At 42.9% G+C, this 26,759-nt stretch overlaps 1 protein-coding gene across 6 annotated transcripts in view; it reads left to right on the top strand.

Moving 5' to 3' along the window:
- Kif13b (kinesin family member 13B) overlaps positions 1-26,759 on the top strand; it is a 163,503-nt gene that overhangs the window by 59,860 nt on the left and 76,884 nt on the right. For all 6 annotated transcript variants that reach the window (XM_052191202.1, XM_052191201.1, XM_052191206.1 and 3 more), the window contains exons 4-11: positions 3,212-3,272; positions 4,484-4,576; positions 6,309-6,489; positions 10,992-11,079; positions 14,256-14,390; positions 16,529-16,641; positions 17,676-17,787; positions 25,976-26,188. In XM_052191202.1, the coding sequence (XP_052047162.1) occupies positions 3,212-3,272; positions 4,484-4,576; positions 6,309-6,489; positions 10,992-11,079; positions 14,256-14,390; positions 16,529-16,641; positions 17,676-17,787; positions 25,976-26,188 (996 nt within the window). The remainder of the gene's footprint in view (positions 1-3,211; positions 3,273-4,483; positions 4,577-6,308; positions 6,490-10,991; positions 11,080-14,255; positions 14,391-16,528; positions 16,642-17,675; positions 17,788-25,975; positions 26,189-26,759) is intronic.

Here is a 26,759-nt window from a genome sequence, read left to right as displayed (position 1 = left end):
ACTATTCAACAAATTGTTTTCTAAGGAAGCAAAGCATATTATTAACAAGAGAAGCAAACATAGCCTCTTGAAGCCAGTGTCCATTGCACCATGTTTGACAGAAGGGGCAGGCTCTAAAGTTTTAATTAAATACTAGCTACATAAAGGACTGTTATCAGGACATATTTAACTGTTATTTGTATAAAATACTCATTAATTTGGATCTGTCAGTGGAGCATGCATGAATATAGTGTGATTACCATCTGACTTCATGCAGTTTTGGGCTAGAAGGTATTTGTAGTAATTTACAAAATTGCTAAAGCTTAAAAGGAGCTACAGTGGTTTTGGTAAATAAGAACTACTATTTATTACTCTCCAGCTTTGTGCTCAGTGATGGCACTTCTGTAAACAAGAATCTATTTCTCTAAAGTTTTCTTTCTTTGATTTAAGTTGTGCTAATGTTTTAGTTAGGGAGTTTATTGGTGCAACAAAACACTATGACCAAAAAGCAAGTTGGGGAGGAAAGGGTTGATCAGCTCACACTTCTAAGTTGCTGTTCATCACCAAAGGATGTCAGGGCAGGAGCTCAAGCAATGCAGGAGTGATGCAGAGGCCATGGAGGGGTACAGCTTACTGGATTGCTTCCCCTGGCTTGCTCAGCTTGCTTTCTTAGAGAACCCAGGAATACAGCCTAGGGGTGTTCCCACCCACAATGAGCTAGGTCCTTCCCCATTGATCACTACTGAGAAAATGCCTTACAGCTGGGTCTTATGGAGGCATTTTCTTAACTGAGGCTCCTTCCTCTCTGGTGACTCTTATGTTGTGTCAAGTTGACACAAAATCAGTCAGTACAACTGACTCTTTGTTGTCTTGACATACAAAAACATTACTGTTAAGCCACAACTCTTCCTTTCTTATTTATCTCCAAGATCTCACGTTAAAAACATAAATAACTTACAAAATCCCAGTCTTTACAAATGAAAACACATTAAAATTTCAGTTTTTTTTTTTTTTTTTTTTTGTGGGTAGTGGTAATGCATGCCTTTAATCCAGCACTTGAGAGATAGAGGCCAGTTTGATCTAAAAATTTTTTTTTATCAGTTTGTTTTTTAACTTATTTATTTTAGGCATGTGTCACTCTCTTCAGACACATCAGAAGAGAGCATCGGATCCCATTGCATATGGTTGTGAGCCACTATGTGGTTGCTGGGAATTGAACCCAGGACCTGTGGAAGAACAGTCAGTCCTCTCAATCGTTGAGTCATCTAAAAAAAGGCCTTTAAAAAATATCTAATCTCTCTAAAAATTCAAAATCATTTTTTAAAAGTTCAAAGTCTTTTGGCTATGATCCCCTATAAAAATCAAAATTGAATACTTTCTTACTTCAAGAGGGAAGAACCAAGACACAGTCACAATCAAACCAAGCAAAACTGAGTTCCATCAGTGTAAACAAAACAACATTTAATGACTGGAATCCACTCAATCTTCTTCAAGGGGCTCCTCCAAGGGGCTTGGATCACGTCCTATGCTCTGTCCTCAGCAGCACACAGCTTGTCTTCTAGGCTCCGGCTGGCTCCACCCCACTGCTGCTGTCCTTGGTGGTCATCCCATAGTACTGACATCTCCAACATTGCTGGGTCCTCCACTGCAACTGCGCTGCACTTTCACCATAGGCTTTCTTCATGGTACCAGGCCTCAACTTTTCCTCATGATTTCTTTACTCCTGGGACTTCAACTGCTACTGAGGCTGGACCACTAATGGCCTCTCTTGGCTTCTCACAGTGCAGGCCTCAGCTGCTCTCAATGACCCTTCCTGCCTTCAAGACCTGCCAGCACAAGATAGAACTTCAGCCAGTTCTGGAACACAGTTTTTCTGTACTCTCAGGAATCACTTCCTAGAAGAATTTATCTCAGTGATTCTGATCTCAATCACTGCTAACTTCTTAGCTCCCAGAACACAAAGGTTTCATTTCCTCTATACTGGACCCTTCTTGTTAATTGTGGTTGACTCTTCAACCCTAGCTGACCAGAACAACAGAATCTTAATTCTTTTTTTTTTTTTTTTTTTTTTTTTTGGTTTTTTGGATTTGGTTTTTTGGGACACAGGGTTTCTCTGTATAGCCCTGGCTGTCCTGGAGCTCACTCTGTAGACCAGGCTGGCCTCAAACTCAGAAATCCGCTTGCCTCTGCCTCCCAGAGTGCTGGGATTACAGGCGTGCGCCACCACCATCCGGCTCAGAATCTTAATTCAAAATAGCAAATGGGGTTGGGGATTTATCCCCCTTGGTAGAGTGCTTGTCCTGTCCTCAGCTCTGGGGATATGGGGATAGGCGAGCACGTGAAGGTGGGGAGGGGCGGGGCCCAAAATAACAAAATAGCAAACAGCCCTGATAGAGTCTTTAAACTTCCATCTGAAACCTTACAAGCCAAGGCCTTCATCTCTTGTACTGTTCTCAATATTCTTATCTTTCAAGCTTCTAAAGAACATCCTACTAAACTCTTAACACTCAAAGGTTCTTCTAGCTCCAAGTTCCAAAGTCCTTCCACAAACCTCCCAAAACATGGTCAGGTGTGTCATAGCAACACCTTACGCCTGGTACCAACTTGTCTTAGCCAACAAAGGATTGACCCTCTCCCCCACTGATCACTAACTTAGAAAATGCCTTATAGCTCCTTCCTTTCTAATGACTGTAGTGTGTGTCAGGTTGACACAAAATCAGCCAATACAGCTAGGTGAGTGCTGGCAAACTTAGATACTTCAAGTGGAAGAGAAAGAGACAGAATGACTGAGACTATTAAGACCCTGTTTCAGAAAACCAGCTAGCCAAACAGCAAAAACAAACTTTCTTTTTATAACTGCACACACATAGATGCTATTGTGCATATCCTCTCCTGAGCTCACTTTTTGCTAACCATTATAACTGGCTTTTCATGGAAGATGGATCCGTATCACACAGTTGTCAATATGGGACAGACTATATGCATCACTGACCCCCCCCCCCCCCCACTCTCTGGCATCAAGTATTGGTGTTTTATCTGAGGGTGGGTAGCTGAAACATGATCACTGTGTAGCCTAGGCTGGCCTGAAACTTGGCTATCCTCCTGCTTCAGTCTCAGATGCCATCAGGCCCGTCTAGTAAGTTGGTTAACAATGCTATACATTTTTATAAAGTCAATGTGTGATGTTATGGTTTGTTCTTCATGCATTCTTTTTATGTTTTCTGTCTAACAGATATTTGCTTATGATCACTGTTTCTGGTCCATGGATGAATCTGTCCGAGAGAAGTATGCAGGTAATTGAGCACAGTTTCCTGTGCACTTAGTAATGTGGAGGCATTTTGGTGTGCTCTCCATCCACTACCATGGTATCATTTGGTGTAACTTTTAAGCAGTGTCCAGGCAGTTGCTTCCAGCATTTGCTCTGTAAAGTTTTATGCTGTCTAGGGGCCAAGAGACTTGAGTGTGATGTTCTTGGGGGTGAGATGATTAATATCTATGACTATAGGATCTCACAGAGGCTCTTTCTCTTTTATCTCATGGGACCAGGAGCTACATCTTAGGCATGCAGGCCCCCATGATATCTGTGATGTGGTCTAGAGGGACCTGGCATAGAGAGGACCCCTATACAATAGCCTAAGTTCTAGTCCTTCAAAACCTCTGTGTTGCTAATCCTTGAGGCCTGCCAGACAGTCTCTCTTCTCTCTGTACCACAACCCCGGGGTCTCAGTTTCCATCTGCCCCTCTTCTGCTACCTTCTCATTTCTCTGTGTGGATGCTGAAGACTTGAATCCAGGTCCTCTGTAAGAACATCAAGTGCTCTTAACATACGAACTGTCTCTCTGGCCCCCATTTTCACAATCTCACTCCCTGTTAATAACTGTTATGAATTGTAGGTTGTATAACTTGAAATTTTCATGAGGAAAAAGGAAAGGGAATAATTGATGTACATGATTTTTCTGAACTCTAGTATACTTTGAATAAAAGTATGGTGTATAGTTTCAGGTACATCTGGATCCTAAATTTAAATTTTAGATGTTTAGGGCTGATGAGATGGTTCAGATAATAAAGGTGCTTGTACCAAGCCTGATGGTCTGAGTTTAATCTCCAGGATCCACATAGTGAATGGTGAGAACCAACTCCTTGTCTTCTGACCTCCATACATGTGGCAACACACATGCACATGACATATATACAATAAGTAGAGAAAACTGTTGAATCTTAGGTGTTGACTGTAAAATAAGCAACTTTTGAGCTCTGCATTGCATGGCCTGGTTGGGTGTCCTTGTTTAAATATGTTTACAGAAGACCATTTACTGACTCTTCTTATTCTAACTAGAAATAATCTATTGGGACAGAAGGTGTTGGAAACATCTATCAACTTTAAAAACCTTCTTGGAGATAAATAAGATGATTGTGGTTGTTTTTGAGATTTTTTTTTTTTGGTTTGGTTTCTTATTTGTTCATGTGTTCTTTGCTTATAAAATATCATTTTGCTGTCCTTTAGGTCAAGATGATGTTTTCAAGTGCCTTGGGGAGAACATTCTTCAGAATGCATTTGATGGCTACAACGCCTGTATCTTTGCTTATGGGCAGACAGGTAATGTGAACTAATATATACTTGCACGCTTGGGCATCCATCCATGAAGTTAAAGATGAAGCCATGCTTATTGGGCCACACTGCTTATTTATCCTATGTTAGTTTCTCTCACAGGTGATAAAAGTAGGCCATAGGATGTTTTCTAAGACAGCACAGGAAAATTAGGCTTAAAGTTGTTTGTCTTTATTTTTTTCCCATGTGAAGTTTCTCCTCTTCCTCCTCTTCTTCCTCCTTTATAATTTGTCAGAAATAAAAAAATAAACCCGTTATGGCGTTGGAGAGATGGTTCAGTGATTAAGACACTTGGTATTCTTCCAGAGGACCTATGTTAAGTTCCCAGCAAGTACATGGCAGCTTACAACTACCTGTAACTCCAGTCCAGGGAACCCGAATCCCTCTTCTGGCCTCTATGGGCACTAGGAATACAAATGGTGCAAAATACCCACACACATTAATTAAAAACTAACAGAAAAATATTTTAAAAGAACACACTTGTTAATATCATATTAGTCATAACTGGTAAGGACTTTAGGCATTTATACTTTGTAATTAAAGAAATAAAACCAATTTAAAGTAAAACTAGTTGCTTTCATAACAGTACGTCATATGATCTGTCCAACTGAACACTGTCCTTCATAGAACAGTGTTTATGATGAGGTTGGGCATCATGTGTCATGTCCAAAGAACAGAAATTCCAAGCCATGCAGTGCCAACTCCTCTTTCCCCTGCCTTTCACCAGATGGGCCTTTCTGCCTCCTCATTTCTTCATTGCAAAATTTTGAGACTTCAGACTTTCCCACAGGATTGGCATGATGATTTACCCTACACTTACTTTAGGAAGGGCTTGGAAAGTTTGAAATAGAAGTTTTAGGTATTATGATAGGTGACATAGAAGCAACCTGTGAGGTTGAAAGTACACAAATATCACAAAGTCATTTGGTAATGGGAGGGGCAGAGTATACCTAAGTGCTATGTTTTGGCTCAGGGTAATAGAGCTGTGGTAGTTTCATCTTTCCCCTTGTCATCTGTCTGTGTTTTCTGCTCTGTCCATTTTTCCTTTCCTTTTCCTTTTTCTTTCCTTCCTTTTTTTTTCTTTTGATAAGATCTCCCTCTATAACCCAGCCTGGCTTTGACCTTGCTATTCTCCTGCCTCAGCCTCTGGAGTTCTGGTATTACAGGCTTGTACCATCACAACTGGCTCCTGAGTCGTCTTCAATGAATATTTCATTCTTGTGTATTAGGGGAAGATTATTGTTCCCTGCACTATTACAAGAGGGCAGTAAGTTGATTTGCCCTGAAGCCCATGAGTACCTGTGCCGTTTGTGCTTTGATTTCAATAATTAGGAATATCTATATAATGGTATTGTCTATCTGTCTTGTCCTTCCTTCCCTTTCCTTCCTTTCCCTCCCCTCCCCTTCCTTCCCCTCCTCTCCCTTCCCCTCCCCATGGTGTATGACCCCCTTCTTCTGTTTCCTGTTGGATTCAGGCTCAGACCATCCTGTCTGGCTGGACTTTTTTCTTTCTAGACCATATTTACTTTTGTTTTACACAAGTAATGGAAAGCTTCTATTTGTTCCATCCTTATTGTGCACTACTTACTTTATTCATATACGTGTATATTTGTTATATTTTGTGAATTTTGCTAAGTCCTAAAAATTGTAAGTAGTAGAAAGAGGGTTAGATGCCTTAAACTTCTCCAAGAAATACTAATGGCTGTTCCTTGTCTTTCAGGGTCTGGGAAGTCTTACACCATGATGGGCACTGCCGACCAACCTGGGTTAATTCCAAGGCTCTGCAGTGGACTCTTTGAACGAACCCAGAAAGAGGAAAATGAAGAACAGAGTTTTAAAGTTGAAGTGTCCTACATGGAAATTTATAATGAAAAAGTTCGAGACCTTCTTGACCCTAAAGGGTAAAAACTTGGATGATTGAGTGCTGTGTCTTTCTGCAAACAGACATAATAGACTGTGGCTTCAGAGAAGTTTGTAATTGGACTGTAGTGAGAATGACCTAGCTCTGCTGTTTGTGATTTATGTTTACAAGGATCAGTTCCCCACCCAGTTCTGGGTTGTTAGAGCTGGCCGAGTGATGATTCAGGTCTGTACTTGTGCCATGCTGCCTCCCTCATCACCCAAAGCCACAGACCAAACAGGTGACAGAAGTGTTCATTTAGTATGAGTGTGGCTGCAGCCATCAGTGGTACAGCCTCTTTTTTTTTTTTTTTTTTTTGGCAATAAATTTTGGATTTTCGTGGTTGGTTCCATGCCTGAAGTGAGGGTGAAGGTAAATGCAGAGCTTGGAACCTGGTCTTAAAATAATCTTAAAGTCCTGCCCCGCCTCTGGGTAGGAAGTGCTCTGACTTCATGGAGTTGACTCTGAAAGAGAACTGCTTTAGAGCACAAGGAGGTCCTCAGAATCACTCTGTTCACCCTGCAGCCAAGAGGAAAACGGCAGAGTGAGAGGTAGCTGAGGAACTCGTATATTGCATAGCTGGGAAGGAGACGGGGCAGGGGAAAGCGAGAGTGGGAAACAGTGGCTGCCCCTGCGGCTGGCTTACATGAAACCCTGTTAACAGGGTCAGAGGGCCAGGGTCCTGGGTCACAGCCCAGGAGGGGATAGTGAGCTGTGTTTGGACAAGGAATGTGGTCCAGGAAAGATGATATGAGAGGCAGAGAATCCCAGTGAGGCTTAATCAAGAGCAAACAGATTTCAGTGTCTCACAGACATCTTTCTTTGCCCGGTATGATCTTCAAGCTGGGGCTTGAATTGGTACTTGATATGGCTGTCCAACTTTACGTACTCACTGCTTAGCAAATCATTCTTACAATGCCAGGCACCGTGCAGGTCAGAGAAAGAGCCCATAGACTGGGGAGAATGAGTTTTGCGAACAAGTTAGAGCAGTGTGCAGTCTGCTTTTCACTTGTGAGGGATGCCAACACAAAATAGAGTACAAAAGGGAAAGACAGCCTCTCCCAGAGCCCAGAGAGGATTCCATAGAGGTGCTTGGTGGCCCTGTGCTGTAGGAGTCTATCCTCTGAGAAGTGAGGTGAGACCAGTTAGTGTGTAGGCCCAGCCTGTGCCAGCATGCGGAGGTGCCACCCATTTACAGGATGATCAACATTCAGCTGGAGGGTGGTGTGTGTACAGCCAAAATGTCATAGAAGGAGCCCAGAGATGGGTGGCCGTGGCTCAGGCACCCATATTTTGCTCTCTGTACATTTTTTTTTATCCCGCCTTCAGTGCTTTTCTTGTATTTTGACCTCTGCAAAGATGGCCACTTTCTCTGAGATCTAGCTCAGACCTGTACTTCACAGAAACAGTAAACTGGCTGTCTTCATTGCTGTTTGTAGTCGTATCCCTTTGTGAATTGGCTTGAAGTCTATCAGATGTGCTTTGTCTTTAGTGGTTTCCTGCTGGTTTTATATGTGGCTGAGTGCTCAGTACATGGGCTTTGGAGTTACAGAGCTCAGAACCAGGTCCTCTTGCTTGTGCACCTTCTAGGAGATCTGTACAGGGAATGTGTGATGTCATTGCACCATGGCCCACAGGGCTGTCATGAAGACTGGGTGACATGCCCCAGGCCTCAGGACTTCTAGCACCCAGTGAGCACTCAGCACTCCCTAGCTGTGGTTCTTCCTGTGGAAGTTTCTTGAGGACTTTTAAGTGTAAAAACTTGTATTTATATGTGTATGTGTGTATCTGAGTGTATATCCCGTTTGCAGTGCCTGTGGAGGACAGAGGAGGGTATAGAACTCCCTGGAGCTGGAGTTCCAGGTACTTAGGAGCAGTCTGATGTGTGTACTGAGGGCCGAACTCCAGCCCCCTGCCAGAGCAGCAAGCACCCTTAACAGCTGAGCCATCTCTCCAGAGCCTACAAACATTTTTGTTTCTGAAAAGTTAAAATAATGGATTAAAAGTTGTAAATCAGATTCCAACCAGAATATTTGAAAAAAATTCATCCATTCAAGCACTGATTTTTATTAATTCAGTGACTGTCATGTATATTAATGTAATTTGTCATTTTGCTGGAGACATAATATAGTAGATATACATTGTCTTTAAGAAAAAGGGGCCCAGAAGGCTGAAGAGATGACTCAGTGGCTAAAATAGTACTGGCTGCTCTTTCAGAGAACATGGTTTCAATTCTTAGTATCTACATGGTGGCTCACATCATCTGTAACTCCAGATCCAGGGGAAGTCTGTCCTCTCCTGGCCTCTATAAACACCATGTGTGAATTGTTCACAGATACAGATGCTGACAAAATACCTGTACACATAACATAACATAACTGACTGAGGAGACAGTTTAGGTTGTAATGTGCTTGCAGTACAAACATGGGACCTGAGTTGGAGCCCTAGAAATCATGGTGTTTTGTTTTTTGTTTTTTAAATTGTGTGTGATCTGTTCTTGTAATCCCAGTACTGAGGAGGCAGAGACAGTCATACCCCTGAGGCTAAAAGGCCAGCTGCCCTAGCCAGTCATCAAGATTAGGTCCCAGTGAGAAACCCTCTCTCAAAAAGTAAGTTGGAAAACACCCAAAGAATGACACCTGAGGTTGACCTCTGGCCTCCATAGGTATACCTGTTCACATGCATACCTACACACATACACATATACAGTTTTTCAAAAAAGGGAAAACTGAAAGGCTAAACATTAATAGCAGTCTGTATCCTGGTATAAGAGCTGAGCAGCAATCCAGTTCTTGTGCTGTGTCTGCTGGAGCTGAAATCACATACTATTACAGGGCCTCTTGTCATCATCTGCATTCATGTGCCCTTGTAAGTTGAACTCGGGACACCAGAGATTCTGAATCTATTAGAAATACTGAGCTGGAAGACAGTAAAGCCTTTGGGTGGCAGAGCCATTTCCTGGTTTCCCCACTTTGCTCAACTCTTTGTTTGCTCATTCAGTACCTCTGCTCCATTCCCATATGGTGGATGAAGTGGATGTGGTTCCAGGTTCTCTGTGACTCAGGCTGGGTGTTCACCACCATGCCGTCCATTCTCCCCTGTGCTGTTCTTTGTTACCTGTGCTCTGTCTCCAAGCCCTGCAGCTGATACCTTGCAAGTCCTTGTTGGCACTTTACTTCTGTTTCTACTTTGTTAGCCAAATGTGTTAATTCTCTGAGTGACTCTTAGGTGCCAGGGATTGTAGTAGGAACCGTAGACCTCCAAACTATTATTAATTCAACTTATTCTTCTCTTCTGGAGCCCAAAATCTGTTAGGCAAATAATTTGGATCCATGGTAAGGATGAGTAGATTCTGAGACAAGACAATAGATGGAACAGATTGTAAAAGAGCATGCGTGTTAGACAGACCAGCATGACCCTTATTTTAGCAGCAGCAGCAAACCACCACAGAATTTTAAGTTTTCTAACTCATTTATTTTGAAAAGTCAACTTTTTTCTATGGTCAAATGAACACATAGTAGAAAGTACAGATAATAAACAACAAACTATAATTTGGGATTTCACTATTAGTCAATATTCTTTTTAAAAAATAATTTCGACAAATAGCACTTTGATTTATAGAGTACAGTTCTGGTATTTTGGGATATGTAGACACTATGAAATGGCTTCCTCTATCTGTTACTTCAATTATCATTTTTCTATTTTTATGGTGTGGTGTGAACCAATGAGACCCACTCCCAGCAGTTTTGAAATCTGATTTACACGATGACTGCTGTAATCACCATCCTGTTTGTGGGTCCCAGGGCTTACCCCTCCTGACAGAAACTTGGTGCTCTTTAGCCAGTTCCTGGACAGCTGTTCCTGAGATTCTCTCAGGACAGTGAGAGTGCCACCGCTCCATGCTTGCTGGAAGGTTTGTTTTAGAAACTAATGAACGATTACTTTTTGTTTTATTGAAACTTTTTGCATTTATTGAGACAATCATACTTCACCCTTTCCTTTAGTGCGTCAGTGTGATAAAAAGTATGCAGACCCCCTTGTTAGGACATGCACACTAGATAAGCTCTCTATTGTGTCTTTACTTCCCTCTGAGAGCCCTTTGTTGTCTTTGTATCTTGTTAGTTCGCAGCTGAGCTAGGCTGGCGGTTTTTTTTTTTTTTTTTTTTTTGTATAGTTAACACTTACAGAGCTTCTGTCTTGAGGCTGGTTCTATGGTATGACAAGGAGATTGTTGGTACTTATTTGACTCTGCATTCTTTGCAGTAGTAAATAGACTTCCCACGCTTACCCTTTTGAGCGATGTGGTATTTTGCCCATTATCAAGCTTTTCTTCTCAGCAAGGATTTTAAAGTTCGGTTTAAATCTTTGCAGGATCCAGGGATCTGCTCTTCTGTATTAGGGGGTCTCTCTTGAAGTAAGTGTGTGTGTGTGTGTGTGTGTGTCTATAAAGCACAGTGGAGTCTTTCTAAATGTCTCTAATGGGCAGTGTCTCTGTCATGACAGAAGCCGTCAAACATTGAAAGTGAGAGAGCACAGCGTGTTGGGACCCTATGTGGATGGACTTTCTAAACTGGCTGTCACGAGCTACAAGGTAACAACATCCTTTCTGTAAGGTGCTTCAATTTACTGCCATTTTGGCTCGTTACATTTCTTTATTTTTGAATAGATATTTAAAGTGTTTATTATTTTTATTTTATGTATTTAAGTGTTTTCCCTACATGTATGCGTGTGTACTATCTGTGTGTTTGATGCCCCTCAGGCCAGAAGAGGGCATTGGATCTCCTGGAACTAGAGTTACAGACAGTTTTGTGAGCTGCTATGTAAATGCTGGGAATTGAACTCAGGTTTTCTCCACCCATCTCTCTGGCTCTGGGTTACTTTTTTTTTTTTTTTTTTTTGGTTTTTTGTATCCCCTGCCCCCCCCCCCCCCCAGACAGGGTTTCTCTGTGTAGCCCTGGCTGTCTTAGAACTCACTCTGTAGACCAGGCTGGCCTCAAACTCAGAAATCTGCCTGCCTCTGCCTCCCAGAGTGCTGGGATTACAGGCATGCGCCACCACTGCCCAGCTTCTGGGTTACATTTTTAAGATTAAATTTATAATGCCATCATTTAATAACTCTCTTTCCATAAAAAAACTTCAAAGTAATAATGGGGATTAGTCAGTAAATGTCAGCAATGTTCAATGAGGCCTCTGAATCTTCAGAACTAATGGATCCAGAATGGGCTTGGGAAAGTCTTAGAAAATGTTTTGCCTCTATTGATATTTTGAAGCTAATGATTTTGCTTTGAGAGTATTTGTTGTGCTCAAATTTTTACTAAATATCATTCTTTTTCATTTATGTGGCAAAACTATAATAATATGACATGAAAGTTTTCTATATGTTTGGTAGCTTTAACATTGCATTCAAGCATGTACATCATAAATAATAACAGGATTTAAGTCTTGTTTCTGTATGGATTATTACATGTTCTATTATGCATCCTTAGTGTTTTAGGAAGTACCTGGTTTGTGTATGGTGGATGTTTTGCATCTAAGAATAAGCAGTGATTTAAACAATGCTTTTCTGTTAGTGAAGTCTGACATAGGCATTCCAAGGCTGGTGTCATGGCTCCAAGCTGTTGGGAGGGACTCAGGTCCTTCCCTACTCCACAGGGAGTTGCTGCAATACATGTGCTCGGCTAATGCCTATTACAGTAGACACATGATGGCATGGCTGCTTCCATTAAAGAGGATCGCCCAGATAGTCTGCTTTACACTCGAGTCCATCCTGTGGCCAGGCTGGGCTGCAGAGGTCTGGGAAATACAGCTTCTCTGCTCTGCCGAGCAGACTTAGTGGTGGAGGCGGCTGAGTAGCACTTTCGCACCTTCCATCTCTGATTCCTCGTTTCACAAACCCCTGGAGAGGACTTTGCTATATGTGTGTATTTATTCATTATTGCTTATGGTGCCAGGCATTAGAACACAGGCCTTGTGCATGCAAAGCAATTGTACTGATCTTGGGCTCCATTCCCAGCCCAGGAGATGATAATTTGTGTTGTAATTAATGAAGCTAAGCTCTAATTGCTTTAGTTACTGTTTCAGAGCTTGTAGCTTTTGTGGGGTGAGGGAAAGACAAGATCTCACTGTGACATCCTGAAAGTCCTGGAATAGACTTGTTGCATAGACCACGCTGGCCTCAAACTCTTAGAGATCCACTTGTTTTGCTTCCTGAGTGCTGGGATTAAAAGTGTGTGCCACCACATCTGGCCTCAGCTCATACATAGCACTTGGGAAAACTGAGCCAGCCCTGGTGGCACAGCTATGTCTTTGCAGCTCTTTAGGAGTCTGAGTCAGTAGGATGAACAGTTCAAGGCCTGCTTGGGCTGCAGAATGAGTTTAAGGTAAGCTTGAGCAACATATTTAGGCCCTGCCTCAAAAATAAATAAATAAAGGAAGGAAGGAAGGAAGGAAGGAAGGAAGGAAGGAAGGAAGGAAGGAAGGAAGGAAGGAAGGAAGAAAGGAAAGGAAAGGAAAGGAAAGGAAAGGAAAGGAAAGGAAAGGAAAAAAAGAAGAGAAAAAAGAAAAGAGTGAGTTAGAAATAGCTCAGGGTTCAATTCCCAGAACTGCTTTGCCCCCCACAAATCATAGCAGTTTTTCTAGTATTCCCAGCGTTATGCTATTTTGTTGTTGTTGTTGTTGTTGTTATTGTTGTTGGTTTTTCGAGACAGGGTTTCTCTGTATAGCCCTGGATGTCCTGGAACTCACTCTGTTGACCAGGCTGGCCTCGAACACAGAAATCCGCCTGCCTCTGCCTCCCAAGTGCTGGGATTATAGGTGTGCCCCACCACACCTGGCTACTATGCTATTTTTTTAAGTGATAATATCAAACATATACCTAGTATGTCTGGGGAGTAGAGGTTAAACTCTTATATTTTGTCTTTTATATAATTTGTTTTGGTAATAAGCTTGTATTGCTTTTACAATTAAATCATTTTTTTTTTATTTTGGTTTTTCAAGACAGGGTTTCTCTGTGTGGTCCTGGCTGTCCTGGAACTCACTCTGTAGGCGAGGCTAGCCTCGAACTCAGAAATCCTCCTGCCTCTGCTCCACAATTGCTGGGATTAAAGGTGAGCACCACCACTGCCTGGCACTTTTAAAATTAAATGCATTTATTATTATTATTATTATTATTATTATTATTATTATTATTACTCTCATTTTATGTCACTCAAAAGTATTGTTTCCAATGCTGTGCATGGCACATGCATGTGATACAGTACTATGGAAGCAGAGGCAGGAAGATCACAAGACTGAGGGTAGCCTGGGCTATATAATGAATGTGAAGCTAGCCTGAGGTACCTTGTAATATCCTATCTCTGGGTTGAGGGAGTCTAGCTTCTAAACTTCTTGGTGTCAAAGCTGCCATGTTCTTCTGTGTCTGAAGTGAGTAAAGCACTTTAGTTGGCCCTTCAAAATAGTATGGACTCTTGTACTCTTGTGGAAATACAAAATGTAACCTGTAAAATCTTGGATGCTAGCTGGGTGGTGGTGGTGCACGCCTGTAATCCCAGCACTCTGGGAGGCAGAGGCAGGCGGATTTCTGAGTTCGAGGCCAGCCTGGTCTACAGAGTGAGTTCCAGGACAGCCAGGGCTACACAGAGAAACCCTGTCTTGAAAAAACCAAATCAAAAAAAAAAAAAAAAATCTTGGATGCTTGTGGTAGTGTAAAAGAGTGATCATGCTTATTCACAAATACTGAGTAAGTGCTTGTGACCTGTTTCCGCTTAGGATATTGAGTCTCTGATGTCTGAGGGCAACAAGTCTCGGACAGTTGCTGCAACCAACATGAATGAGGAAAGTAGCCGTTCCCATGCAGTCTTCAAAATCACCCTGACACATACTCTGTATGATGTGAAGTCTGGGGTGAGTAGCTTCTGAAATGATTGGTTTAGTCCAGTGGCTCTCAGCCTTCCTGATGCTGTGACTCTTTAATACAGTTCTTCATGTTGTAATGACTCCCAACCATAATATTATTTTTGTTGTTACTTCATAACTATGATTTTGCTACTGTTATGAATCTTAATGTAAATATCTGATATGTGATCCTCAAAGGGGTTGTGACCCACAGGTTGAGAATCACTGGTTTAGCCTATTCTCTTTGCTAGCTAAATTGAAAGCCTGATCCAGGCTATTGGTCAGGACTCAGGCAGAAGGCCCTAACAGGAACAGAAGCTGCTGTACTGTAGGTGCAGCACTGTTGGAATACCCTAGGAGAGTTGGGATCCACAGCAACTCTTGGAGTCACTCCTAAAACCACAAGGGACATACATAGCTTTAATCAGGAATAAAGAAACTGCTTCTGTCAGTGAAGCTGCCTCTTAGCACCCGGAAGTTGTAGAATGTCCTGGAAACACTAAGATTTCACGACAGCCCTGATGGTAGAAAAAAGGCCGAGGAAGACACTTCTGCTTTCCAGTCTTTAGCAAGAGGGTCTGAAGGAACTTTAGTCATATCCTGCAGCCTGGCTGCAAGGGAGTCCTGGACGAGGCATAGTTCCCACCCTCTCCAGCAAGAGGACAATGAGGCTGAATTGCACAAGCTGTTGACCTGGCCCAGCCACAGCAGCTGTGCACTTTACACCCAGATGACTACTCTCAGTGGAGACACCTTTGCCGGTGTCCCTGCTGCTAAACAGCCAGGAGATCAAGGAGCAGCTTGCACTGGGGAAGAGGCCATAAAATCATTGAATATGTAGAGCATTTGGTTGTTACTTGTGAAGCTGCTCTGCCTCTGGTACGTTGAGCATCTTTGCTGGTAGCTCAAGTGCTCTCTCTTTCTTCATGTGAAGATTGATTTCCGATGTTCATCCCTCAGGACCTCAGTCTCAAATACGAGAGGCAAAAGTAACCTGGCGAGGTGCTCCATCCATGCTGGCAGGCTTCTCCTTTTCTGAAAAATATTTTTTTTCCTCCACATCAAGATCAGTGTTAAAACCAAAAAATTTTCTGTCTTTGATTTCCCTTTTAGAGTAAAGGAAAACAAAACAAATACTATACTAAAGACTTTTTATTATTATTATTATTATTTTAATTTATTTAATGTATGTGAGTACACTATAGTTCTTTTCATGAACACCAGAAGAGGTCATTAGATCCCATTATAGATGGTTGTGATTCACCATGTGGTTGCCGGGAATTGAACTCAGGAGCTCTGGAAGAGCAGTTGGTGTTCTTAACCACTGAGCCATCTCTCCAGCCCAGACTTTGTTTTTTTTTTTTTTTTTTTTTTTTTAAATCAGAAGTAACTTGATTTGGGAAGCAAAATATCCCTTTGTAATGTTTATTCATGGAAATGCTATGCCTCTGCAGTGCTGAGAGCAGAGCCCAGGGCCTTCTGCGTGTCAGATAAACGGTCCACCAAGATGTGCTTTCCTGTCCAGATGGGAACAGACTTTAAAGGAAAGTTCCCACAGTGCTTGAACCCACAGACTCTGACTTCGCTTTCTTGGTCCTGCTTTGCTGACGAGGTAAAACCAAGCCTGTCACATTTGATCTGGTGGAAGAAGACACCACTGTCAAAGACCACAGCTAATGCTAAATGTTAAGCTGCTGATTTGAAGAAGATGAAATGTTTTTTTACTTTTTGAACAAATTTGTTACACAAAAGTCAGATTGTTTTTGTTTCTAATATTAGCCAACAATTTAAGTATTTTGTCTAGGGCTAATATTTATGAAATTTTAAGCACAGTTCCAAATCATTAAACTTTTGATCTTATAAGCACTTTTGTTTCTATCTCTGAAAATTTTACCAATCTCTCCAAAATGTCCCATTTTATAGCATTTTTCCCAAGGTCACTAACTTCCTTGTTTGCTCACTACTGGTTAGCAAATTGTGTTTTGTGCTAGGTGGTAGTTTTCTGCAGTGTTTAGTGCCAGCACAAAATAATTTTGCAGTAGTGACAGATAGCTTTGGTAAAGGCTGGAGACAATAAGGCATTCGAGGGAGTTTGCCTGTTTTCAGCGTTCGTTAGCCGTTTGTAGCATGTGTTGATTTCTCTGCAGACATCTGGAGAGAAAGTGGGCAAGCTGAGCCTAGTGGATTTAGCTGGCAGTGAGCGAGCCACGAAAACTGGAGCTGCCGGCGACAGGCTGAAGGAGGGCAGCAACATCAACAAGTAAGCCTTCCAGAATCACATTCTTGAACCGCTTTATGAGGCTGATAGAAAAATAGGGGAACATCTGTGCATATTGGAGTGAGATGATTCTGGAACGACTGAGGCCATGATGAGTAAACAGTTTGGACATTTTTTCTAGTGTTTTCTATGGCCCAGGCTCATTTTCTCATCTGTAGTTGTTTGATGGGACGGGCAAGCACAGTCCCCAGGCAAGTCAGGGCTTCTCAACAATGGCCCTATTGACATTGGGGCTTAGATGACTTGTTTTCCTGTGGGTGGAGGATGTTGTACATGGTGGGATGTGTGATAGAATCCCTGGTATCTGCTCACTAAGTGATGTGAGTATCCACTGACTCTCTTTTGACACCCAGTTGTGACAACCCAGTCTCGTCCTGTGACTTGCTGTCATCTCTGGAGCATAGTCATCCTCCACTGGCTCTCAGCTGTGTGACTACACACTGTGGCAGCCACACTGGGCTGTCCCTTTAGTCTGCTGTTGTATTTTTCAGTGTTTCAGAACCAAGACTTTATAAAGTAATGTTTCATTTACCAGCTCTGTCACATACATAGTTTTTCCTCAGGCTAAATCACTATCTCTTCATGAGTTCAAGTCTTCCCTGTCCTCATGGCTATGTGATGAGACATTAGCCAGCAGGTGGGACCTATGGAACACTTCTCCAAAATGAGAGTGTGAAGATGTGAGCTTTTTAGCACTTTTATTCTAATCAGTATTTTACCTTGGGCACCCTTCTTGAAGGTGTCTTTTGGTTATATTATTATCTTCACCCTAGTTTTCCAGGTCACATATTTTATCTGCAAAAATGAAAGATTAACAGTACTAAATATTTTTATTGCTTCAAGTAGCTCAGATGGACAGGAGCCTTTAGGAGCTTGGTCTTCAAATCAGACAGCAAAGTGCTGATGACAGCACTCATTACATGCAGCTAAGGGCACCTTGTTGCTGTCCATCCTTGTAACTAACGTGACATTTGATATGTCCTGGCTTAGATAATTGTGTTTTTTGTTCCATGCAGGTCCCTCACAACCCTGGGTCTGGTTATCTCTGCCCTAGCCGATCAGGGTGCTGGCAAAAACAAAAATAAATTTGTTCCCTATCGGGACTCAGTTCTCACATGGCTACTCAAGGTGAGTTATCTTCTTTGTCCTTTGTTAGTGTTTTAGTTAGTGATCCTATTACTTCAAAGAAACCACCGTGACCAAAAAGCTCATTGGGGAGGAAAGGGTTGATTTAGCTTATACTTCCATATTGCTGTTCATCAACAAAGGAAGTCAGGACAGCAATTCAAACAGGGCAGGAACCTGGAGACAGGAGCTGATTCAGGGGCTTTATAAGGGTGCTGCTTACTGGGTTGCTCCTCATGGCTTGCTCAGTCTGCTTTCTTAGAGAGCCCAGGACCACCAGCCCAGGGATGGCACTGCCCACAGTGCACTGGGCCCTCCCCCATCGATCACTAACTGAAAAATGCCTTAGAGCTGGATCTCATGGAGGCATTTCCTCAGCGGAGGCTCTTTTCTTTGATGACTCCAGCCTGTGTTAAGTTGACACAAACACAGCCAGTTTTTAGCATACTTTCAGTGGCAGAAAGGCAAAACAAACAGTAGGTTCATCTCTTCCAGGGAACTTTTCTCCACCTGTCTTCAGGTGTAGAGCTTTTAGGCTGTTTAACAGTATCAGTTTTCAGGAGCACGTGTCATTTTCTTGCTAGTGTTTGGCATTCTTATCCTCCAGAACCTGCATGGGAAGTGGTTGTTGAACACATGGTGGCCCCTAGATATTGAAGGGGGCAGAAAGATCAAGTGGTGAGGGGAAGTGTGGTCACTCACAGTGTCCCATGTCTCATGCCCTGCTCTGAGCTGCCTTGTTCTGCCCACAGACACCTTTGATAGCTTGAGCTTATTTTCCATTTCATTCTCCCCTGTGCCTTTGGTTTTTCTGCTTTGCAAAGCTTCAGCTAAGTGTAGAGTAGAAACACAGCCATTTCTCCACTATTGCAAACAAGGAACAGAAATGTAAAAGGAAAACATTCATGAGGTGCCCCAAGGGAACACAAGGAAATGGAGACCCTCACCCTTGGTGAGCCAAGAGCACCAAGGGTTGGCTTCAGATTTGTTGGTGATTTCACAATGGACCTGTGCGCTGGGGTCTTCCTGAGCAAAGGTGGTGTGGGGAGTGGACATCAGGCTGAGTGTCAGAGCTTGTAAACCAGGTGACCACTTTGTAAAGGCATCAGAGTGGAGCAAAAACTTTTGCTTTTCTAATACTCTCAATGGTTCATTGGAAACAGAGAAGCAGGCACTGGAGAGGTGGTTAAGAACAACTCTGCTCTTCTAGAGAACCTGAGTTCAGTTCCCAAAACCTATGTAACTTAGCTCACAGTTGCCTGTAACTACAGCTCCTAGGGATCTGACACCCTCTTCTGAACTCACCTGCAGAAAACCATACAGTGATACATACAATTAAAAACAAGGAAATAACTTTTTATGCCCGGCATAACTTAGTGATGATTCATTTTCTCATTAGTAAAAATGCACTGTACTTACTATGTCTTACTATGGTGAAACGGGCTCCAGGGAGCTTAGTAAATGTTGGCCATCACCATTGACTGAGTCTCTGTGTTTAGAGAACAGCCTTTGAAGTACTTTCTCCTGACTATACACACTCAGGATTTTTCTCCCTGCACCCCAACAGGGTTTCTCTGTGTAGCCCTGGCTGCCCTGGAACTTACTCTGTAGATCAGATTGGCTTCAAAGTCTTCAGGAAGAACATCTGATAACAGTCTTCTCCCTTGGGCTTCCAGAGAGGCATTTCAAGCTATGCACGACCATTCTCTTTGTGTTCCTGATTTAAAATCAGAGTCTACATGGTCACTCTGACTTTAGTTAAGACTACAGGCAGTCTCCTCTTGTTGGTTCAGTCGCTGTCCATGAAGCTGAGCCTGTCACCCCTGTTGATGAATCAGGTGTCAGGCAGCCATGTCCATGTGTGGCTGGTTTATGTGGACTGTGCTCTTAGTAGAGATTGAAGCCCACCATTTGACTTTGCCTGGTTTTGCCTGTAAGGAAAGATGTTCATAATATGCGAAGAATGAACTAAAGATGTAATTGCAGCTTCTTTGTGATGATACAGATTAAAAATAAGGCATGTTTGTTCAGTTTCTGTTATTAGCTTTTTTCCTTAAAGGCTTGTATTATCTATTTTATATCATATTTGATGTTTGCACCAAGAGCCTAAGTAGGGAGATCTAAAAACTTTGTCCAGAGCTGTAATGTTTGCCCCTCCACCTCTGCCCAGTGCATGACTTCTCCTTTGACTCCTAGCCTACTCCCACCCTACACCTGCTGATTGTCTTCCAGTGTTGCTGTGAGATTAGCACGCCCTCAGTGGGACTATAAAACGGATCACCTTTAAAGAGATGAGCGTGTATATGGGTGCACCAGAGGTCATGCTTGCTGTCGTCTTCCATGAGTTTTGAGCCAGGGCCTCTCAATGGGTCCAGGGCTAGGACGTTAGGCTAGGCTGAGTGGCCGGTGTGCTCCAGAGATCCGCCTGTCTAGCTCCCCACTGCTGAGATCACAGTCCTCTGCCACCACACCAGGCTTTTTATGTAGGTGCTTGGGAGTGAAGCACCCTTGATGTTTATCACCGTCTGATTGTGGATCTCCTGACTCCAAGTGGTTCTGAGTGCCAGGCTCCTACTTTGTGAGCTCTGACCCCCACTTACATTCTTTGTTTTTTGTTTTTGTTTTTGAGACAGGTTTCTCTGTGTAGTTTGGCTGTTCAGGAACTTGCTCTGTAGACCAGGCTGGCTTTGAACTCACAGTAATCTGCCTGCCTTGGCCTCCTTAGTGCTAGGATTAAAGGCCTACCTGGCCCACTTTCATTCTTTGTTTTTTCTTTTAAAGATTTATTTATTTATTATGTACAGTATTCTGCCTGTATATATGCCTACATGACAGAAGAGGGCACTAGACCTCACTATAGATTGTGGGCCTCCATGTGGTTGCTGGGAATTGAACTCAGGACCTCTGGGCCACCACTGAGCCATCTCTCCAGCCACCACTTTGATTCTTTATGTCATTTCTCTAGTGGATGGCATGTGGATCTTGCACTGAGCTGACAAACATTTCCCTTGGGCCTTCTTTGTCCAATCTACTCTTCATTTCAAAATTCACTGGAACTTTACTTAAGTCTCTTTAGTAATTGTCCCCAGGCCATTAGAATCCAGGCCAAGTTCTTTAATGAATGGCCTCAGAGGCCCTTCACAGCTGACCTCCTCTCAGCTGTCATCTGTGCTCTCTGGCATTGTAGGTTCTAGGTGAGTGAAGATGGCTGTCGTGCTTTATTCTTACTCGTCACTTCCTGCTCCTCTCTCCTCTATCTGCCAGTCTGGAGTGTCTTCTCTTCTAGGTCCCTTCTGCTCTTCATGCTTCTAGACCCTGGGTTTAGCTCTTACACAGCACTGCCTCTCCCATTAGATGGCAAACCCCACAGAGGGGACGAGCAAACAATCCCAGCTCTGGTCTGAATTAGCTCACTGACCTTCGTTTGGTAAGTCTCTTAGCCTTTCTGGGTTTCAGTTTCCTAGCACCACAATGAAGTAATTTGATTAGATGACTTCAGAGTTCTTTCAGCTTGAAAAGAAAAATTCTGACTTCTAAAATGAAATTTCTTCCCTGTGTCCATTTAATTTGCATTGCTACATTTGAAACAAAGCTTGTCTGATTTGCTTAATTAAGGAGTAACAAGAAACTGTAAACTTTCTCTTGGATGCCTGCCCGTTCTTTTGTTACATCTTCCTTTTTGTTGAAGACAATGTGAGCACATTGCTGCTCCGCGGTCATTTGGTAAATGAGGCATAGTGTGTGCCCAGTTTCCTCCTCTCTGCCTAAGCATGCAGTGGCAGCTTGCTTTCACCCCTGGTGGTGATGGTTACAAGTCCTGTGTGACATTGTTGTTTGCTGTGCCCATGGTAGACTGTGCAGTAATCAATAGTGCCGCTATTGATACCTCGTGAATTATTTTGTTTCTAATGTTAGGACAAAATAATTTGAAATGGTGTCAGGAGATCTGACTCAGTCTTCAGGCCTGAAGTTGTGGTTGCCAAGAACCTGTCAGTGTCTGTGTGGGAAGGGAGGTCTGTTAGAGATTGAAGGTGGAAAACCCTGGGATGGAGTAGTGCTCAGTTTGCTCGTTTTAGATGGTTAGGCATGCTGTTGATGGGTTTGTTTGCTTGGTTTTTAGAACAACCCTGCTTTCCTCTCTAATAAAGTGGGGTTACTAATGGTTGAATTCACAAAAGACAGAGAAATGTATTAAACTACAGAATTCTCTAAAAAATTTATATGTATTGAAGTTGGAAAAACTAGATTTTTTGTTTCATTTTTTTTTCTGTTTTTCTGAGACAGGGTTTCTCTGTGTAGCGCTTGCTGTCCTGAAACTCACTCTGTGGACCAGGCTGCCCTCAAACTCAGAAATCCGACTGCCTCTGCTTCCCAAGTGCTGGGATTACAGGGTGCGCCACCACGCCCAGCTTCATTTTTTTTTTTTGTTTTGTTTTGTTTGTTTTCCGAAAAACTATATTTTTAAAATTAAGAATTTTCTAAAGTTGAATATTGGCCAAATCTGAGTTAGCTTTCTTGTGATGTAGTGAATATCTCTCTGAATTTTGAGAATCTGTTGTTCATTGAGATTGCATTTCCAAAAGGGGATATTGAATCTTTATGTACTCATGTATGTGGGTCTATGTGTATGCGTGTGTGTGTGTGTGTGTGTGTGTGTGTGTGTGCGCATGTGGAATCCAGAGGACAACCTTAAGTGTTGCACCACAAGCATGTAGGAGGCAGCAGAGGGCATCCGGTCCCCTGCAACTGGAGTTATAAACCGCCTTGTGGAAACTGAGAACTGAACTCAGGTCCTCGTGAGAGCAGTAAGTACTCTGAACTGCTGAGCAATCTCTCATGGCTCCGAACTGTTTTTGAGACAGTCTCTCCATAGCTTGGAACTCATCTAGTCGGTCAGGCTTGCCAGCAAGTTCTGGGGCTACCTTTCTCTATGTGCCCGGCACTGGGATTGCAGCTATATACTATCATGTTTATTCGGAGCACTGAATTCAAGTTTCTGCATTTGCAAGGCAAGCACTTTTGTGATTAAGCTTTCTCTCAGCTCCGAATATTTTTATGTGTGTGTATGTAGTGTGTGTGTGCGCGCGCGCACGTGTGTAATTGGGAACATGTGTATATGGGTATATGCACTTTATATGTGTATATGTGTATATATGTATATATGTGTATATGTGTATATGCACTTTAGTGAGCAAGGTTGGTGATGGGTTTTTCATGTATTGCTCTTCACTTTATATCCTGGGATGGGGTCTCTCACCTGAATCCAGAACTTACCCATTTAGCTTATGTAGCTGTCTTTCTTCAGGGAGCCCTGTCTTTGTGTCCCACACTCTGGGATTATAGGTGGGCTGCTGTCCACTTGGCTTTTACATGAGTGCTGGAAATTCGTTTTGATCTTAATGCTCGTAAGACACATGCTTTTCCCACTGAGCTGTCACCCCAGTCCTCACTCTTCTATAGAGTTTAGTTTTTATATAATGATCCCAAGCCTTGCATGGTATAGTAACGTCTGCAGTTATCTACTGACCTGTAACACCTTACTCCACAAGCAATTTTAAGTGCTTTCAACCAAGGCCCTAGGAGTTGTAGTTTAAGCCAAGACTGCAATCGTCCGGAGGCCTAAATCAGGAATGAGAGAGAGTTGCTCACTTCCACGATGATAGGCAGAACTCAAGGATCTGCTTCCATTTTCACTACTGTGGCTCTCTTCGTAGGGCTACCTTGCTCCCCCTGAGAGCAAGAGGGGGTGCCCTAGAGAGAGAGCACCACCTACTTTTAATTTAATATCAGAAGTGAGGTGCCATCACCTCAATCACCCTTGCTGTATTGCCTGTTAGAGGCCAGTTGATAAATGCTGACCATCCAAGGGAAGAGCCAGTAGTAGTTAGGACTCAGTCTGTGATGGCTGAGAGTCTCTGCTGAAATGGAGTGACCTTCAGCATCTTTTGCATGGTCAGTGGAGTGGGAATTGATTTGGTAATTTTAAATTTTTTGAGGGTTTCCAAGGACCAGCCTCAGCTTGGAGAGGGGTTCTGAGAGAAGGGGTGTTTGGGAGCAGTGAAAACAAACGACTTGGAGTCAAATCATGGGTCAAAGCTGGGGCCTCTGCTCTATGGCTTTTGAGCCTGCTTTCTTTCTCTTCTGCTTTCTTTCCCTCTGATCTGCTTTCTCTCACAGCTCTCTCTCTCATAGCTCTCTCTCTCACAGCTCTCTCTCTCACAGCTCTCTCTCTCACAGCTCTCTCTCTTTCTCTCACAGCTCTCTCTCTCTCTCTCTCTCTCTCCCTCTCCCTCTCCCCCCTCCCCCCCTTTCTCTCTCCCTCCCTTTCCTGCTAGAGTCAGTTCTCCAAACAGTTCTGTTAGCTTATCTCCTGCAGATAATAAACCCAGTCTTTTACCTATCAATCCAATCTTTTACTCCAGGTTTCCTTTTGATTATCCTATAAATCAGCATCCTTAGACCTCAGCCCCTTAATTCTTAGGAGACAGCAAACACATATGTTCTTTTAACATTGCTTAGGAGACAGCAAACACATATGTTCTTTTAACATTGCAAAAGAATTCAGAGATCTGTCTGCCTCTGTTAAACACAGCTAATAAACTAGCTGGGTGGGACCCTGAGCTGAAATTACATTTCTACCACACCTGGGCCTGGACTCATGACCTTGAACTCAGGAATCTTCCTGCTTTTGTATCTTTTTTTTTTTTTTAATAAACTGGCTCATAGTGTAGCTGCCTTTGTTCCTTTAGATTTATGAAGCCCCTCATAAAATTCATATTACATACGTGAGAAATTTGTATGCTTAAGAAATAATGCATAGTTGAGAAATATTGCATATTTTCAAACTCATGTTTTTAGAGTATTTTTCCACAGCCTTAAGGGCTATCCTGAAGGTCTCAGTGTTCACCATTTTGCTGAAACATTAGCCACACCTTTGCCTCTCAGACTCTGTCTGTGATAATCATGGAGTCATTAACATTAGGGGGTGCATTCCTGGAAGGAGGGATGTAAAATATGTACATTATTATATAAACAAACCTTATGTCTACAGCAGCCATTGACACTCCTGGAGGCCCACATTCGCTGGTCCTGTCCCAGGGGCAGGAATTATGTCATTTTGTCCCCACCAAGGGTATGCTGGACTAGCAGAGGGTTTCCCTTTTTCTTTTCAGTCCTGAGATATATGTAACCTTGAGCATGTGTGCTCTGCAAGTGTTCTTCAGAGTCACATAGCTCAGATTTTTAATGTTCTGATTCGCAGTCATATTCCTGACTGTTGGAAACAGTTATTGGACCTGCAGATGAATAGCTTCCTTAGTACCTTTGAATGAGCGTTGGGAGCCATCTTGTAGAACATGTGTTAGTTTCTAGAATGCTAGGAGAGGGAAGAAAATGGAGCTTCCAGAACTCAGCTTCTGGTGTGGAGGGCTCTAATCGTCCCTTAGGTTTCAGAGCCAGACAAGGTTCCCAAGAACTTGTTTGTCCCAGGAGGACAGGAAGTGCTGTAGAGAGAGTGTAGGTGAGCCTCCTTGGGGCTGGGAGTGTGGCCCAGTGGCTCAGTACTTGCCTCCCTACATGCCGGGCCTGGGAGCCCTGGGTCCCATCCTTAGCACTACCAAATTCCCCAAAGGAGCTGACACTGCATGTCCAGTTCCTCTGAGGTTGGCTAGCCATTGAAGTCTTTTCATTCTGAGCTCAGAATGGTATCACATTGCCTATTAAATGGGGTATACTATTTTTGGATTCATTTTTACTTAAAAAATGAATGCAATCTGTTGGGTTTTCCTATTCTTTCTTAAAAAAAATGAAAGGATTTGTGGTTGTTTGGGGTTCTTTTTGTTTGTTAAGAAAACTAATTAGAGCTGGGCATAGAGGTGCTTTTAGTTCCAGCACTCGGGATGTTGGGGCCAACATGGTCTATAGAGAGATTTCCTGGACAGCCAGGAATACACATAGAAACCCTGTCTCTAACCCTGCCCCCTGCCACCACCACCACCCCAAAAAAAGAAAAAAAAAAGTATTGGCAGAGAACAGACAGTTCATGGTTGAGCCTCATGAGGGTCTGCATGTGACCCCCTATTTTGTCTTAAATGTGTTTGGTCTTGGGCTGTTTTATTCTTTCAGATTTTATCTTTCTTACATGATGTCTTCTTCCAACTTAAAAGACTGCTCACTGTTTTCTTCCTGGTAGGACAGTCTGGGAGGTAATAGCAAGACCGCCATGGTGGCCACTGTGAGCCCAGCTGCTGATAACTACGATGAAACCCTCTCAACCCTGAGGTATGCAGACCGAGCAAAACACATTGTTAACCATGCTGTGGTGAATGAGGATCCTAATGCTCGAATTATCCGAGATCTCCGGGAAGAGGTGGAGAAGCTCCGGGAGCAGCTGACCAAGGCAGAGGTAGGAGGCACACTGGCCAGGCACTGCTGTCGAGGCCCATCTTGGCGAGCTGCTATGTGAAGTTTCTTCCCCTGATTCTGTTCTTTTCTTGAGCAGTACTTGGTAGGAAGGTTTTTTTTGTTTGTTTGTTTTTTTGTTTTTTTGTTTTTGTTTTTGTTTTTTTTGACTGTTGAAAAGCACTGGCTAGGAGAGAATAAAGGGAGTAGGAAAAGTTTTTCTTTCCATTTTTGTCTAGGAGGCCGAAAGACTAGAATAATATGTGTCTTAATTTTGTGCAGAAACTGACTCCACTTACAGTCATGGGAAAGGAATTGGATTTTTCCCCCTCATTTGTTAGTCTGCAGTCAGAACAGAAGACACCCTCTCCTTTATAACTCACCCCATCCTGTTATGGGTGTGTGATGTTTGTAGAGTGACACTGTAAACTCTCAGGACAGAAGTAGTCAGAGCCATGTGGTATTCATTCTGTAGCAGGGGATGCTTAGGTTCTATACTGGGGTTTGAAGGTCACAGTGTAAGCATGAAAGTTCATACTCAGGGCTCCTGCTGTGGTCAGTGTTTCTGTCCCAGG

This window comes from Apodemus sylvaticus, chromosome 8, assembly GCF_947179515.1.
Source record: "Apodemus sylvaticus chromosome 8, mApoSyl1.1, whole genome shotgun sequence".
NCBI lineage: Eukaryota > Metazoa > Chordata > Mammalia > Rodentia > Muridae > Apodemus > Apodemus sylvaticus.
The sequence above is the reverse complement of the archived record's forward strand: the minus strand, read 5'-3'. Positions and strand labels throughout refer to the sequence as shown.